General features: G+C 56.1%; 1 protein-coding gene across 2 annotated transcripts in view; it reads left to right on the top strand.

The window, feature by feature from the left end:
• Positions 1–9,363: 9,363 nt before the first annotated feature.
• Vangl1 (VANGL planar cell polarity protein 1) overlaps positions 9,364–17,264 on the top strand; it is a 31,085-nt gene continuing 23,184 nt past the window's right edge. Inside the window, exons 1-2 of one of the 2 annotated variants that reach the window (XM_042692303.1) lie at positions 9,364–9,485; positions 15,396–15,566. In XM_042692303.1, the coding sequence (XP_042548237.1) occupies positions 15,496–15,566 (71 nt within the window). In that variant the 5' untranslated portion in view covers positions 9,364–9,485; positions 15,396–15,495. Of the gene's footprint in view, positions 9,486–14,409; positions 14,440–15,395; positions 15,567–17,264 lie in introns of those variants that run through there. The other variant, XM_042692304.1, reaches the window with a different exon arrangement.

Raw genomic sequence — 17,264 nt, 5'->3', positions numbered from 1 at the left:
CAGAGCATGGGGAACGCTGCCTCCCCAGAGCAGGGGGCCCCGAGAGGGCCGTAATGGGGGTACATGCTTCTCACCCCCACCCAGAGGTCTCCTCCCCTCTCCTGTGCCCCATGTCCATGGGGAAAGCAAGGAGAGGGCAGACAGAAGGGAAGGAACACAAAGCTGGGTAGAGGAGCAGTGATCCCAAACCACCGCCTCTGCCCCCCCAGGGGCCCACACCAGAGCTCATCCCTATTTGTGTGTGTGTGTGTGTGAATACTGGGGCTTGAACTCAGGAACTTGTGCTTTCCGCTCAAGGCTAGCGCTCTGCCACTTGAACCATAGCTCCACTTCTGACTTTTTGTTGGTTAATGGGAGATGAGAGTCTCAAGGCGTTTCCTGCCCGGGTTGGCTTTGAATCTTGATCCTCGGATCTCAGCCTCCTGAGTAGCTAGGATGACAGGTTCGAGCCTCCTGTGATCAGCTAAAGGCACAGCCCAGGCTGACTCCATGCCTTAGCCTCCTTGTGGGTTACTGGCATGAGCCACTATGACTGGCACCTGTGTGTGTGTGTGTGTGTGTGTGTGTGTGCATGCGCACACATGCGCATGTGAGTGTGGAGTACTAGGAACTCAGTATTGATTGCTAAGGTGTCACTCTACCATGTGAGTCATGCCCCATTCTCTTTTGCTTACTGATCATTTTTGAGGTCATGTCTTGTTGTATGTCCAGCTGGCCTGGGCTGTGAGCCCTGGGTCAGTGGGGAAGAGAGGCACACACCACTGCACCCAGCTGGTGCTTCCCCGGTGGCTGGGACCACAGGCGTGTGTCACCACGCCCGTCTTGGAGTGAGGTAGAGCCTTGACCTCGATCCCCCTATCTGTGCCTCCTAGGGAGCTGGGATTACAGGCTGGAGGTCCCACACCCAGTAAGTAGGAATGTTCCCCACTCTGCTAAATGAGCAGATGCTCACATGCGCAACCCAGGCCTGCGCCCTCCCTCCCTTCCTCCATGCTCCCCGGCCCTCCTGGCCTAACTCAGGCTGAGCAGAGTCATAGGCCAGGCATTGCCATCACCCATGGCCTTGCGTCCCCATTCTGTCCTGCTGAGACACCAGCACCCTGCTGTGGATGGAAGGTTCCAGAAAACAGCACGCCTTAGCTGTCAGGGGGACCATTTCCTCCTGTTGTTGCTCATGCTGGTGCCCGCCGTGTGGGGCATCTGTCCCCCTTCTCCTTTCCTGTCCTCTCCAGCCTCCCCTCCCTGGCCCGTGGGGCCCTGTGTGGGCCCGTGCCCGGCTGGCCCTGGGGGGCCCATGGACCAAGGGACGGCCCTGGGTGGGCCTGGCACTGGATCTCACACTGTGGGCCCAGGAGAGGCCACACCGGCCCCGGTCCACACTGTGCCCTCCGGGAACAGCAGTGGCAGCTTTCACAAGGTCTCAGGGGACACTGGAAGGGGACACAGATCGAGACGTGCGCCGACTCCGAAAGGCTTCTTCAGCTCAACCGCCCATGGAGTGGAATGAGAGTGAAAACCACCTCACAGGGCTTTTCGGGCTGGGCTGTGTGAGGATGCAGCCAGCTCTCCTGGAAGATGGAGGATGCGTCCTGCGTCCTGCTGCTGGACAGAGCACCTAGGCCCTGCCTGTCGGTTGTCTCTCCTGTGCCTGGCCAACAGGTCTGCAGTGCCTTCTTTTTTTTTTTTTTGGGTCCAGTCGTGGGCCTGAACTCTGGGCCTGGGTGCTGTCCTCAGCTCTTCAGCTCAAGGCTAGCGCTCTACCACTTGAGCCACAGCGCTACTTCCAGCTTTTTTCTTTTTGCTTATGTGGTGCTGAGGAATCGAACCCAGGGCCTCAGGCATGCAAGGCAAGCGCTCTACCACTGAGCCACCTTCCCAGTCCCTGCAGTGCCTTCTTAATACTACGCTTGCATTGAGAGTTCTCATTATTCAGCTGGGCACTGGTGGCCCACACCTTTAATCCCAGCTATTCAGGAGGCTGAGGTTTGAGGACTGAGATTTGAAGCCAGTCTGGGAGGACAAATCCATGAGAATTTGATCTGCAATTAATCAGCAAAAAGCTGGAAGTGGAGGTGTGGCTCAAGAGGTAGAGCACAAGCCTTGAGAGAAAAAGCCAAGCGACGGAGGAGGCCCTGAGTTCAAGCCCCAGTACTTGCACACACATGTGTGTGCACACTTACACACATACACACACCTGAAGAATTAAAAACAGCAAAATGAACAGCCTACCAAGTATCACCCGTTTTCATACGGCACGCAAATGCCACGTGTGCCCACACACATGTGAACGGGCAGGTATGCACCCACACACACTTATTTGAGAAGCTATCACTTGCCATAATAATTCCTCATCAGAAAATGAAGTGCCAGCCAGCCTCAAATTCATTATCCTCCTTCCTCAGCCTCCTGAGAGCTGGATTACAGGCATGCGCCACTATACCTGGCCAGGCCCTACTTCTTACACAAGCTCTACTTCCCCCACATTACCCTGGGTACAAATCATATCTGAACCTCTGCCCTCCTCAAGGGCACCAGAAAACTAACTGCAGAAATCTGAAAGTCAGGAGCTGTGTGCTGGTGACCGAGAGCTCCCTTTGCCTGCTTACTTACACACTTTGGTGACAAAACAAGTCCGTGCAAACTCTTCTGTGACCTCCCCTGACCTGCCTGGCCCCCATCCAGCTGTGGAGGCCACCAAATGGTTCACAGGTGCACGCCCAGACACATCTAAGGGGTAACATCTGGAAATCTTGCAACCACATTCTTGGTGCTAAAATATCCCCGAGGGAAACTGGGAGCTTCAAGAAGAAAGAGAGAGAGAAATCTAACCCCTCCATGGCGGTATGAGGCTGTGAGCTGCTCCTGTTCTTCTCACGCAGTGAAAACTTCCAGGGAGCCACACGGAAACTGACCTCAAATTCTACAAGTGTCTGAGGTGTCCCCGCCTCATTCTGCTTGATATGTGCCCGTTCGCTCTTTTCCCCTTTTCCCCTGGCGTGTGGTACCTCCTGCCTTCTGTCCCTGGAGAAGCAACCGTGCCCAGGCCTCCTCCCGGCTCCCCAGCTCCAGCTGAGGAGTCCAGCACCCTAGGTGAATGCCCCACGGCCAGGCAAGGGCCTGGGCTCTGGGGGAAGGGCTATAGGACCCCGCAGAAGGGCTTGCACACAGCGCCAGGGGGGGGGGGCAAGGAGATGGGAACAAAAGTCGGGGTTCTGATGATGGCTCAATCCAGAGGTGCCAAGCCTGGTGGTGGCGGCTGGGGGAAGGGTGGCCCCATTCTGTGAGGACAGGGTGGGGATGGGGTGGGGACAGGAGGTGGTCAGCTAGGACCGGTGCTCTGGGGATGATCCCACTCTCAGCCTGCCAGCTGCAGAGGAGGGAGGCCCCAGGGCTGGAGGAGCCTGGGCCAGGGCCTGGGCAGCCACTCAGCCTCTGCCTGGGTCCAGGGCCTGTCTAGATCCCAGAGGAGTCAGCGGAGCCCCTCCCTCCCCAGCTCCTTGCCAACAAGCGCCTTCCACCACTGCCTCAGGAAGGGCTGCCCTGGGCCCAATTCTGTCAGCCTGCAGCTGGCCGGGCCCGTCCATCACCCAGCCCGCAGCCTTGGAGAATTCCAGCATGCATGGCGCCATCTAGTGTCTGACTGCACACCTACACCGCCAAGCTTCCCAGGCCCACTGACCACCGCCTTCCTGGGCTTGGTGCGCGCCAACACCATCTCAGCAAAGCCAGGCTCCGAGCCAGGAGATTCACAGCCACCTTCGGATGAAATCCAAGCATGTGTCTTCCTAGCCAGCACCTCCAGGGCCTTCCTGCTTCCTTCCTTTTATTACTGAGTATTAGCCGAACAAAGCGCTTCCTTGTGAAATTTACACACGTGTAGAACGAACTTTGGTCAGATTCACTCCATTTCTTTTCTTTCCTTTCCCTCCCTCCATCCCTCCCTTCCTCTCTCCCTCTCTTTCTTTCCTCTTTCTTCTTTCTTCCTTTCTCGTGCCAGTAGAGCCTCGTGCTCTCCCTTAGCTTTTTCTCTCCAGATCAATGCTCTATCTCTTGAACTCCACTTCTGTCTTTTTTGGTGGTTAATTGGAGATAAGTCTCCGAGATTTTCTGCTCCTGCTGACTTCAAACTGTGATCCTTGGGTCTCAGCCTGCCGAGTAGCTAGGATGACAGGCGTGAGCCACCAGCGCCCGGCTTCACTACTTTCCTTTATCCTTCTGTCCCGTTTTAAAATAGTTTCGACACTTTCATATGCTTTTTCACACATGCATATGGAGTACTTCGATTCTGTTCAACCCTGCTTGACCCTTTGCACATTGTCTTCCATCCCCAAACACCCCGCACCTGTGTCCCACGCCTGGAGTTTATTAAATTCCACACATGAGCGAGAAGGTGGAATGCTTGTTTGTTTCCGTTAACACTGTGATGCTTTAGAGTTCCATTCTGCAGATGGCATTATTTTCTTCCCTCTTTGTGTATGTGTATGTGTGTGCGTGTGTGTATGTGTGTGTGCGTGCATGCGTGGGGGAACCACAGGTTGGTGAGTATAGCCAGGCTGGTCTCAGAGTGCGGGGTGTTGCTCGCAGTGCAGGCATGCTATCTGACCCTGATGCAGTCTGACGTGGTCTGATGCTTTCCTTTGGACATGCGCCGGCCTGCTCCAGGCAGGAGGGCTGGGGGCGGTTCTGGTCTTAGTTTGATTTCCACGCCGACTTCCACAACGGCTGCCACGCCAGCCTTCCCTCCAGCGCTGTGGGATGGCCAGAGTGTCTCCTTCCTTGTAGCCTGATGGCAGCCTCGGGGTGAGATGGAAGGGTGGTGCTGTTTTGATTCATCTTCTCTTCATGGCTAAGGGTGTTGAATATTTCTTCCTGGATTTATTGGTCATTTGTTAATTCTCCTCTTGAGAACTGTGCATTTCATTCATTTATTAATCAGATCTGATCTGTGTTCAAAAGCAGTCTTAGGGCTCTGTAGGAAAGGGAAACAGAGGCAAGGGCTGCGGGGGCGGGCACGCGGGGAGCACAGCATGTCCATGTCATCCTGGACTGGCCGTGGTCTGGTGGTCAGTACCACAGGCCCAGGTACCACAGAAGCCTGCAGTGCTCAGGACTGGTTCGTCTCCTGACCCAAGCTCACCAGTCAGCCCTGCTGCTCCCGGAAGTGGAGCCACAGTCAGGGGAGGAGACCAAGAGGCTAGAAGGAGGGAAAAGAAGCGAGACAACACTGGAAATGAGGAGGAGGTGGGCGGGTCTGTAACCAGGCCTCCCTCAGGACCAGCAGCCAGGCCCTGGATCCATTGTTGTCCCCACGGAAACCTTCCCTCCCTGGAGCGCAGCCCTGGCCTCTGCTGAGACAGAACAAGGCGTGGGCAGAGGCGCTGGTGAGAGAGAACAAGGCGTGGGCAGAGGCGCTGGTGGGGGTGCGGGTGGGGTCACCATGTTGTCTCCACACCTTCCATCCGAAGCTGGGGATCTGCCCACACCATGCACTGGATGCTGGGAAAACAGACTTCATCCAAAAAAGACCGAGGTCTGGAATCATCAGACAAGAACGAGGGGCCCTACTGAAAACAAGCCTGGTATGGCACACAGCTGTAACCCTAGCTGCCTCCGGAGGGGGAGGCAGGAGAACTGAGGACCAAGAGCAGCCTGGGCAAAAGCTCGACCCTCTCTGAAGGACAAGGGGTGGAGGTGTGGCTCAGGTGACAAAACCAAGTGAGTGTGAGGCCCCAAGTTCAAGCCCCAGTTACCAACATGCATGTGCACACACACACACACACACACATGCACACACACATCAGTGCATCTGAATTTTTACCCATGAACTTCTTACTGGGTCTAACGAATGGGTCCAAATGTCGACCCTGTGAAGTCCAAGTCAGTTATGTTGGGGAAACACAGGCCTTCTCAGCCTCCACCACCTTCTTCCTCTCTTCCTCCCCAGCTGCTCAGAGCTTTGGGCTTCTTGGGAGAATGTGTCCCTGAATAGCCACAAGGGGGCACAGTGACACACTCTGGAAATGGAGGTGTAGGTGTGATTGTGTGTGTGTGTACATGCACACATGCACGTGTATTCACGCAGGTCCTGAGGCTTGAGCTCAGGGCCTGGCGCTGACCCTGTGCTTTTTAGCTCAAGGCTGGCGCTCTCCCACTTGAGCCACAGCTCCACTTTTGGCTTCTGGCTTTCTACTGGTTATTTTAGAGGAGGAATCGTGAATTTTTCTCCCCAGGTTGATTTTGGAGCTGCAGTCCTCTGGCTCTCAGTCTCCTAAGTGGCTAGGATGACAGGTGTGAGCCCTAGCTCCTGGCCTGTGTGATTGTGAGTAATGCAAAATGGGAGAGGAACTGCAACTGGAGAAAACATTCCTGCTCCCGCTCCTCTCTCTCTCATGGGTGACAGCGGTGCTGTGGCTCCTGGCAGCTTCCGGGGGAGATTCTAACATCCAGAATCCCAGGAGCCTTGGAGGGAGGGCCACTCGGCAGTTAGGCCTTGGCCATGGGCACTGCGGAATGCTGGCCTCACCATTTCCTCCATCCTTGGGACCCTGGGAGTCAAGTTAACCTGACGAGCAATGCTGGCTCTGCTCACTGAAAGGAGCAGGGCTGACAGCTTACAAGTCAGGAATGATATATATATATATATATATATATATATATATATATATATATACTTCATTCAAAAAAACATCACGAAGAAACTCTGTGCTTCAGTTATCTATTTCAGAAAAGAGGAAAGGCTGAAGATTAATGTGTTAGCAAGGCAATTGGAAGCCACAGAAGGAACAGTACAACAAACCCCAAGAAAATACCAGAAAGCAATGATAAAGTTAAGCTGGATGTCAGTGACTCTCACCTGCAGTCTTAGCTACTCAGAGACTGAAATCCAGAAGATCTCAGTCAACAATTAGCTCAGAGAGAAAAGTCCACAAGATTCTATCTCCAAAATAACCAGCAAAAAGCCAGGCAGAAGACATGGCTCAAGTAGGAGAGCACCAGCTGTATATGTGTGAGGCCCTGAGTGCAAACCAACATTGTCAAATAATAATAATAGCAATAATAATGATAATGGTAATGGTAACAATAAAGCTAAAAGGAGTTAATGAACAACAAAAATATCGACCCAACAACGGTTTCTTAAACATGAGATTAACTTCAGAAAAGCCTATAATAGATAAAAAAAAAAAGACCCAAATAACTAAATTGCTAATAAAGAAAAAAAACGACAGCAAAGTTCTCAAATGTGTAAGCACATTTACCTCAGTAAAGTGGCAATCCCTAACTATTACTTCAATACTGACTCGGGAATAAGTCAGAAGATAGAACCACCTCTACAGACAAGGTGGAGGCAGGGAGGTCAGGAGGATGGTGCCACCTGAGGAACCAGCGTTACCACCTCTCATGGAGGGACAGCACGGGAGGGAGACAAAATATGACCCCAAAATCACGTGTGTGCCGAAGCGCACACACACACACACACACACACACACACACACACACACACACACACACACACACACACAGTTAAAGAAACGGAACTTCATTGTACCTCCAGCAGAGGGCACCATTGTGTCAATCACATCATCATCGAAGGCGAACCTGAGGATGGGCTTGCAAATGCCAGCTTTATTCTAACAAGCGACCTGAAGCTGCCCAGGGGAGGACTGGGGAAGGAAGGAAGAGGGATCTGGGCGAGGGTGCGTTGCCGTGGGCAGCTAAGGCTCCAGCTCTCTGGAATCCTCCTATGGAACCGAGAGCCATTTGTTCAATTTCCTGCCTTACTGAGCTGCCCTACTCCAAGAACGAGCTCCTCGGTTCTCTCTGCCAGAAGCCTCTAGCTGTGTGGCCTTGGAGATCTGCCTCCTGCATGCATACCCACATGAGCACTCTTTCTTACCTTTTTCACTCAAGGTTGGTGCTCTACCACTTGACCCACTTTTGGGGGTTTGGGGTGCTAAATTGGAGGTAAGAGTCTCACAGACTTTCTTGCCCAGGCTGGCTTCACATTTCAATCCTTAAATCTCCTGAGTAGCTGGGATTATAGGTGTGAGACACTGGCGACAGCAATTCATATATTATGTTAGGTAGAAAAAAATCAAATAAACGTGTGTGAAAAGCAAACCTAAGAAGGGAACACTTAAGACTTCAGTGCCAACCAGACATCCATGGAAAGGAGCTAGGGATAGTCAGGGGGACCCCCGGTAAGGAGGCAGATCCACACAGCCTTAACCCTGTGCGGGCTTACAGGCCAAGGCTGCCCTCACCAGGCACAAAAGACCAGGCCAGGCTGGAGCAGCACTGCCCTAGAAGAGAGGACTGTAGGCAGCTCTCTGAGGCTGTGAGACTCTGATCTCCAACTGCCCCACCAAAAGCCAGAAGTAGCACCGCGGTTCAAGTGGTAGAGCACCAGCTTTGAGCTAAAAAGCTCAGGGGCAGCACCTAGACCCTGAGTTCAAGCCCTGGGATCAGCATGCCGTCCCTCCCCCCTTCTCCCCCCAGCCAGGTCTGAGTCTCATTGTCTTCAATCTTTCTTGGGAAGCATGCCCTGTCCTCCAGCCTGCGGACACTGTCCCCTCATCCCCCAGCCTGCGGGGACTGTCCCCCCGACCCCCAGCCTGTGGGGACTGTCCAGCAGACGGGGTCAGCTCAGCTATCACCTATTTGAATGGCTCAGTTTGGGGTGATTCTTTACGAAGCCGCTTTGACTACACCCAGGGATGGACATTTGTATGTGTGCCAGCACTGGGACTTGAGCGCTTGTTCGACTTTCCTGCTCAAGGCCAGGTCTCTACGGCTCAAGCCACAGCTTCATGTCTTGAGTTCAAGTGTGTGCCACTGGAAGTGTGAACACGGATTTTGTGCAAAAACTTGTGTGTATGTATTCACGTCTGTGCGTGAGTGTGCAGGTGCGAGCATGTTGAGAGCTGGACGGAGTGTCAGCCCTAGCGCCACACACCCGTGATGCGAGTTTGCCAGGGCAAGTCCTGGAGGGACTAGCAAGGGGCAGGTCCTGGGACCTCGCTGGCCCCGCCCCGCCGCCACACCCATGGAGCACCCGCCCTGCAGGTCCCCTCCCACGAAGGCCCGGCCCACAGACCCGACTCCTCCAAAGAGCTCCCGTTCCGCAGCCACGCCCACAGAGGCCCCGCCCACAGCGCCCACTCTGGTCACGCCCACACAACTCTCCTTGCAGGCAGGTCCCGCCCCCCGCAGGCCCCACCCACGGGTCAGGCCCCGCCCATGTCCCCCAGGCCCCGCCCACGGGCCCGCCCCCGCCGCAGGTGGGCCGGCCGCCCCGGGCCGCAGCGCTCGCAGCTCTTGGCTCGCGGCCGCGCCGGGCTCGTTGGGCTGGGCCGGGGCCGCGGGGCGGCGCCGGGACAGGAAGCGGAAAGCCAGCGCTGCGGCGGCGGGTCGGCGTCCACTGCACCCAGCTGCAGGCCGCGGAGCCGGGGCCGCGGGGCCGCCAAGCCTGGCCGGCTGGCCGGAAGGTAAGTCCGCGGGAGGCGGGTCGCGGAGGCGGCCGGGGCGGACCCCCGCCCGGAGACCCCGCCGTGGGGACCCCTCGGGCCCGGGGACCCCGCCGTGGGGACCCCTCCGCCGGGCCCACGCGGGTCCACTCCGGACGCGGCCGCGCCCGCCCGCTCCCCCGAGCCCGCTCCTCCCGTGCCTGCGGGGCGCCGGGGCCCCGCCGCCCAGCCCACCCGCCCGCCCGCCCCGCGCCCGGGGTTCCCGGCCGGCCCGGCGCCCGGCTCCGCGGCGGCCCTCGGGGCGCGGCCGGCGGAGGTCCCGCTCCCCGGCGCGGCGCGGGCGGGGCGGCCCGGGACCCACGCGCGTCGTCGTCTCGGCCGCGCTTCGGGGAGCGCAACAGGCGGGTGGGAGTTTACTTTCAAAAACGCCGGACGGCGACGGCGACGCCGCCGCAGCCAGGGGCCCGCCCCGCCCGGGGTGCCCGCCCCGCCCGGGGTGCCCGCCCCGCCCGGGGTGCCCGCCCCGCCCGGGGTGCCCGCCCCGCCCCGTTCCCCCCTCCGTCCCCCGCCCCGCCCGGGGTGCCCGGCCCGCCCCGCCCGGGCTGCCCCGCCCCGCCCCGCCCGGGGTGCCCGCCCCGCCCCGTTCCCCCCTCCGTCCCCCGCCCCGCCCGGGGGCTGCCCCGCCCCGCCCCGCCCCGGGTGCCCGCCCCGCCCCGCCCCGCCCAGGGTGCCCGCCCCGCCCCGTCCCCCGCCCCGCCCCGCTCCGCCCCGCCACGCCCCGTCCGGGGCCCGACCGGCCTTCGCCCACAGAACCCCGGCCCCCACCTTCTTGCCCCGGGAAACTTGAGACAATTCTAACACGTGGGTGGAGGCTTCAGAGGGCGGACGGCGCCTGAGCCCGATGCCCGGAGCCCGATCCCGATGCCCGGAGCCCGAGCCCGATGCCCGGAGCCCCGAGCCGGATGACCGGGTGCTGGGCCCGCGAGGCGCGCGCCGAGACCTGAAGGCCCCTGCTCTTGGCAGGTTCTAAGACTCACGCGCGTGGCCGACAGACAGACCCGGGCCATGCCCGCGTACCCCGCCCACGCCGAGTACCCCACCCACACCGAGTACCACGCCCACGTACCCCGCCCCACGCGAGTATCCCGCCCCATCCCCGTGTACCTCATCCCACGCTGTGTACTCTACCCGTGTACCCCGCCCCACACCCGTGTCGCCCCCACGCCGTGTCACCCCCACCCCGTGTCGCCCTGCCCTCCCCATCCTGTGTCACCTCACCCCCAGGCCGTGTCCAGGCCAAGTCATCAGCTGCTGCCCAGCGGCAGAGTCTGAGGGTCGTCATTAGCCACCGAACATAACCACTAATCACTGTTTCTAAAGCCGGCATGTTGTGGCTGTGGGAGCCAACCTTCCTACACGCCAGGCCCCTCCTGCCGGCTCAGGACACCCAGTGTGGTTCCCACGGGCGTCAGCTGTTTCTCTTTTCTTGGTGGTGGTACTGGATTTTGAACTCAGGGCCTTCTCCTTAGTGGGCACTTTTACCACTGAGCCATACCTCCAGCTCAGAGTTTGCCTCTGCCAGGCACAGTCTGCTTGTATAAGGTTAGCTGGGCACCCCTGTCCAGCTCAACTTGGAAGCTGGGTGGTAAGAACTGTCGTGTCTGGTTGGGCACCTGTGGCTCAGGCCTGTAATTCCACTTACGTAGGAGCCCGAGATTGGTTCAGAGCCAGCCCAGGCAGGAAAATCGGAGACTCCTATCTTCAATGAGCCACCCAAAAGCCTGATGTAGAGCAATGGCTCAAGAGGTAGAGCACCAGCCCTGAATGAATGAAAAAGCTAAAGAAGGGTGCCCAGGTCTTGAGTGTCAGCCCTAATAGTGGCACAGAACAAAACCCACTCGAAGAATAAGTTTTCAGTGTCCTAGGTATGGAGTGAGACAGTATGAAACCATGTAGGAAATGTAAGTCTTCTTCCCAAAAAGAAACCCCCCCCTCTCTCCCACCCCCATCTCTCTCTCCTTCTCCCTCCCTTTCTTCTCTCTTTGTGCTGGTATTGGAGCTTGAACTCCAGGATGACAGGCATGGGCCACAGTGCCTGGCTAAGTGCTTTGGGGACACAGCTTGTGAGCCACCCTGCCTTGTCACATAGGAGTTTCACTGTAGGAGATGGGGGTCCCCTTTTGGGTTGTCTAGGCTCCTTGGGCTCAATTTTTTTTTCTTCCAGTGCCCTAGTGCTTGTCAGTTCAAAACTGACCTTGTAAGAGTTCAAGCTGCAGTGTCCGTCCTATGTTCAGTTCCCTTTGTGGTTTGGAACAATCGACGCACGTTGCCTGCTCTCGTGCGGTGTAAATACACCATTCTGGTCATTGCCACATTGCTAGAAACTCTCCCCAGGGAAGAACCCAGGTTCTGAATCTCAGCTCTCAAAGTTCAAGCCCTGACCATAGCACTTAATGCTGTGTGGACCTTGGTTTCCTGAATTGCGCTGTGAAAATATTTGTGCCAAAATGCAAAAAGAAAAATGTTAGCTTCAAGATAGAATTAAAAACAAGCAGAGCAAACCTGTCCCAATTCTGTATGGTTATAAAAAAAAAAAAAAGTGAAGTTAGCCGAGTAATGCAGCTGGTATGTATATACCGAGCAGGGGCTGTGTCTGTCTACCCCCCCCCCCTCATTTTCTTCCTTCCCAGCCTGGCCCCTTAATTACTTAATGACTTTAGGCAGAGCTGTTGATGTTTTTATAGCTTCCTTTTCTTGAAGGCTAACGTGTGTGGACCACTGTCATTATCACAGCCTATCATTTCCGCCATGGTTTTCCAGTCACTGTTTGTCTTCTGTGTGGGACTCAGGTGTGTTTCGTGTGTGAGAACCTGGCCGCAGGGGGCTTGTGTCTGCCCCCGCACCTCCGCTGTGTTTTTCGTAAGGGTGATAAAGAGCTTTCTCCCTGGCACGTTGGCCTGGGCATTCCAGAATGTGAGACACTGCTCCCAGATAGAAGTGCCCTGTGCCTCTGCCCCCATCTGGCGCCATGACCGTTAGTGTGGTGTGGTTTGGGGCTTGAACTCTGGGCCTTGTGCTCTTGCTTGGACTTTTCTGCTCAAGGTTGGTGTTCTTCCTCTTGAGCCACAGTTCCACTTTCAGTTTTCTGGTGGCTCACTGGAGATGAGTCACATGGACTTTCCTACCTGTGCTGGCTTTAAACCGTCATCCTCAGATGTCAGCCTCCCAAGTAGCTAGGATGACAGGTGAGTAGCTAGGATGACAGGTGTGAGCTACCGTGGCTGGCTTGCAGCCTTCGTTTGGATGTTAAAAGGCGAGCTGGATTTCTGGGGAAGGAGCCAGAGCACGCAGGCTGCAGGGAGCTCTGCTGCCTGGCCTGAAGCTGGTTGTCTGCCAGGGGTAAAGCCAAGGAAAAGCAGCCAAGCCTGGAGCAGAAGGGAAGCAAGACTGGAAAGTGCTAGAAGCTCATTGAAAATGCTGATGAGAGTATTGGGAGACAGGAGGGTGGTGTGAGTCCTCCAGCCGTGTGGGGCTCAGCCCCCCCCCCCAACCCCAGACCTCAGCCCCAAGACCTCAGTCCTCAGCCCCCAAGGCCTCAGCTGGAGAGACAGAGGCTCCCCCCCCCCCCCCGTGCCTGTTGCATCTCGAGTATATTTTGAGCCCCTCCTTATAATGGGCTCCAAGGTTAAGTAGCGCTGCTGTAGTGACAGCTGCGAGAGCAGGACCTGTGGCCCAGACTCGCGTGCCGTGCCCTGCCTAGACGGCGGGCTGAGCTGGCAGGCAGGCCTGCGCTGTCGGCCGCTGCTTTCCAGGCTTTTCTCTCCGCCAGGAACAAGAATGGCCCACTTTGCTGTGGGCGTGGGTGACGGGGGCTTGAACTCCAGACCTTGTGCCATCCCTTGGCTTTTCCACTACTTGAGCTATGCCTCCATTTCCAGCTTTTTGTGAGTTAACTGGAAAAGAGCCTCACAGACTTTCCTACCCCAGCTGGCTTTGAACTCAATCCTCAGATCGCAGCCTCAGTCACAAGGATTACAGATGTGGGCACCTGCATTGACTTTCTGAGGGCCCGGTGGGCGTGTGCTGTCCCTGCCATCCTGACACTCAAATGGGGCTTCAAAGACGCTAAGCCCTTTGACCTCGGAGCCAGGAGGTGCATGGAGCGGGGGATGGAAGCCTGTGGCTCATGAATTTACCCCCAGTTTACTGGCAGTCACGCTGTGGCTCCAGAGACCAGTGGCTCATCCCAGGTGAAGACCGATGGGTGGGATCTGGCGCCCAGGCACCCCACATGCTCTCCTGGCAGAGACAGTTAAATAACAAGCGTGCCCCTTCCTCATGAAGGCGGTAACAGAATAGGCCAAGGGGTGGGGGGCGGCTGTGGTCACCTCACCTGCTGCTCTTCTCTTTGAAGACAGTTGCTGGGGCTGGCCTCCTGAGAGGGGCGGGGCTGACACCTGCAAGTCTTTTGTTTTCTCAGCTTCCTGGGGGCTTCAAGGAAAGACTGGAAAGTGGGGGCTGGGAAATAGAAACTTGTGATCTGTTTTCTACCACAATCACGGGATCCTCAGATCTCAGCCTCCAGAATAGCTGGGGTTGTAAACTGGAGCCCCGTGCCCGGCTTCAGTGTCTTTTTATTGCAAAGCATCGTCTCAGCAAAGTGTGAGAAAGGACCCGGCATCTGGGCTGCCGGTGCTCGCTCTGCCCATTCCTCCTGCTCTCCCTGCTGCCTGTATCTGTGCCTGAGTCCTGCTTTCAACCTTCTGAATCCATGAAAATCTCTTTTCCTTACACCATCATTTTATATAAGTAGTTGATTTCTTGAGGTGTGTTTTCCTTATCTCTTCCTTGGTGGAGGGGGTAGGAATTTATATTATTTCCATGTTTTTGTTATTATAGGCAATGAGGCAACACTTCTGTTAGGTTTTTAAAAAGAGATAGCCGAGTAAGAACGCAGCACGCACGTGGTATTCAGGTAAGGGGTAGGTTTATTCAGTAGACCTGCTGGGACCAGGCAAGGTTGGCACCACACGGCTGGCAAAAGGCCTGGGAAAGAGAGAGAGCTGGGAAAGAGAGAGGAAAAAGCTAGAAAAGAGCAGAGAGAGAGAGCTAGAAAAGAGAAGGGAGCTGGGAAAGAGAAGAGAAGGAAAGAGCTGAGAAAGAGCTAGAAAATTGTAGAGAGAGACCAGAGAAAGAACAGAGAGAGAGCAGAGAAAGAGCAGAGAGAGCTAGAAAAGAGCAGAGAGCAGAGCGAGCAGAGAGAGAGCTAGAAAAAAGAGAAGGGAGCTGGGAAGAGAAGAGAAGGAAAAGCTAAGAGCTAGAAAAGAACAGAGAGAGAGGTAGAAAAGAACAGAGAGAGAGGTAGAAAAGAACAGAGAGAGGGATCTGGGCCTGGGCTAGGCCTTATGTAGGGTATGGGCAGAGAAAGGTGTGGCCACATCAAATTCAGATGTGACCTCAGCGGATGCAGATGTGACCTCTTCCAGGTGTCCCAGTTGCCTAGGTAACGCAGGTACTGGTTGAAGATTTTGCTGCGAGGAGGGTGGAGTCTGCTCGTCATCCAGGAGCGGACCTTACAACTTCTTTTTTTTTTTTTTCTTGAAGTTCTCAAACGGTTAGTTCCTGGGAGTTTGGACTCTGGAATTAACAAGACTAAGAACTTTTGAATTGACTTTTGGGCAGGCTCACCACATCCCTTACACCTTACACATGGTTTCTCTGGGAGCTGTGCCTGGAGGGCCGATGCCAGTCTGCCCCACTGCCTCCCCCGCATTCCTGCTGTTGAGATGGGGTTTGGTGCTCAGCCCCCATCCAGTTTGCCAGATGCCCAGCATGGCCTTGAGTTAGCATGGAGTGGTGGGCAGCTCCTTTGTGACCCCTCAGCGTGTGAGGACTTGAGGCTGACCTCTCGCCTTTCTCCCCCTTTCTTAGGGTTTGCTCCCACGCGGCTTCCCTGGCTCCCCAAGGCCTCTGACACTTGTGGGGGCCATAGGTCACTACCTGAGGAAGACGCACCTGGCCCTCCGTTGCTATGGATACGGAGTCCACCTACTCTGGGTACTCCTACTACTCCAGCCACTCCAAAAAGTCTCACCGACAGGGGTACGTACGCAGAGAGGGGTGCAAGTCTCTGGGGGACTGTGGGTTGGCTGCTTGAAAGGCCGAGCCCTGATGTCCTGCACGAGGAGGAGGTGCGGCGGTGCAGCTGAAGCTTTGAGAGCAAGTACACCCCATTTCCATTTCATAGCTCCCAACGCCCTTGTTTCTCCCAGTTGCCTTTAAACGAGTCTCATGAGAGGTGGTCCTCATGTTCTAAGCAGTTCCCATACTCGTCCATGCCTCCCAGAGCTGCGCTAGGAAAGCCATTGCAAGTCAGAACCCCAGGAATGAAGCACTGCGTTTCATGGACTCACAGGCCCAGCAGGCATTGTCCCCCAACCCAGCCCGGACAAGCCTGGCTGGCCAGCCTGTCTTTTAGTGAGCAGGCCTGGTTTGGATAAGCTGACCTGGTTTGGACGTCTGCCCCCTCCTCCTTGTGGAACCCACCTGCAGAGTGACAGGAGATGGTGACACAGGTGGCGGAGGCCACGCCCCTCTCTGCAGGGTTTTGTTAAGAGGATTTCATGAGGTTCTAACCAGCATGAGGAGGCCACCAGACTCTGGCTCTGCTCCTGCTCATGATGGCCTTGCAGCCTCATGTTCAAAGATCCCCACTGCACTGGGCACAGTGGCTCACACCTGTAATCCCAGCTACTCAAGAGGCTGAGATCTGAGGATCGCAGTTTGAAGCCAGCTCAGAAAGATTTTTTTTTTTTTTGCCAGATCTGGAGCTTGAACTCAGGGCCTGAGCACTGTCCCTAATGCTTTTATTTTTTATTTTTATTTTTTTTGCTCAAGGACCACTTGAGCTACAGTGCACTTCCAGCCTTTTCTTTGTATGTGGTGCTGAGGAATCAAACCCGGGGCTTTGTGCATGCTAGGCAAGCACTCCCACTAGGCCACATTCCCAGTCCCAAATCCATGAGATTCTTATCTCTAGCCAGCAAAAAGCCAGTAATGGAGGTGTGGTTCAAGTGGTAAAGTGTTAGCTTTAAATGAAAAAGCTAAGAGACAGCACTGGGACAACACACAGGCCCTGAGTTCAAATCCCCCAGTCCTAGTGTGTGTGTGTCACACACACACACACACACACACACACACACACACAGAGCAGTGGGATGTGGTAATCACCTTCTACAGATAAGAAGCAGAGGCCTGTGGTCTCCTGCAGCTAAGGTAGAAGGTGGCCATGTCCGCTTTGGGGACTCCCTTTGGAAAGGAGTTGAGTGCCCGTGTGCCCAGAGCATTGAGGAGGGGCAGGGCTGCCCTGTGCAGCCCGCCTGCCCATGGGGTCCCAGGAGGAAGCCAGCCCCGCCAGCCCTGTCAGCAGAGAGGACAGGCAGCGGGTGGGAGGCAGAGAAGGGCAGGGAGGGCTAACGGGTGAGGCCAGCTCTCCCTAAATAGAAACAGATAACATAGAGCCAGGATAAATGGTCTCCCAGAAACCCTGACTGCTCAGGCCCAGGCTGGAAGTCCAGCTCTTGGGATCCATTCAGCGCCCGCTTGGGGGAAGCGAGGCCTCTGTGCAGTGAGGGCCGGGTGGTGTGTGGCGACTGACTCGGAGAACATCCATGGAAAGCTCCTCGCGCTGACACAGCTCCCCACCAAGGCACGCAGGCTGCCCTGACCATTTAGGCAGGGCTGTAAAACCACGAGCCTGCCTGTGTTTGTCACACCTGGTTCATTACCGGGGTTCACTTC

Source organism: Dipodomys spectabilis, unplaced genomic scaffold, assembly GCF_019054845.1.
Source record: "Dipodomys spectabilis isolate Male_0828 unplaced genomic scaffold, ASM1905484v1 ptg000148l, whole genome shotgun sequence".
Lineage (NCBI taxonomy): Eukaryota > Metazoa > Chordata > Mammalia > Rodentia > Heteromyidae > Dipodomys > Dipodomys spectabilis.
Note: the sequence above shows the minus strand (reverse complement) of the source record. Positions and strands in the feature narration are given on the sequence as shown.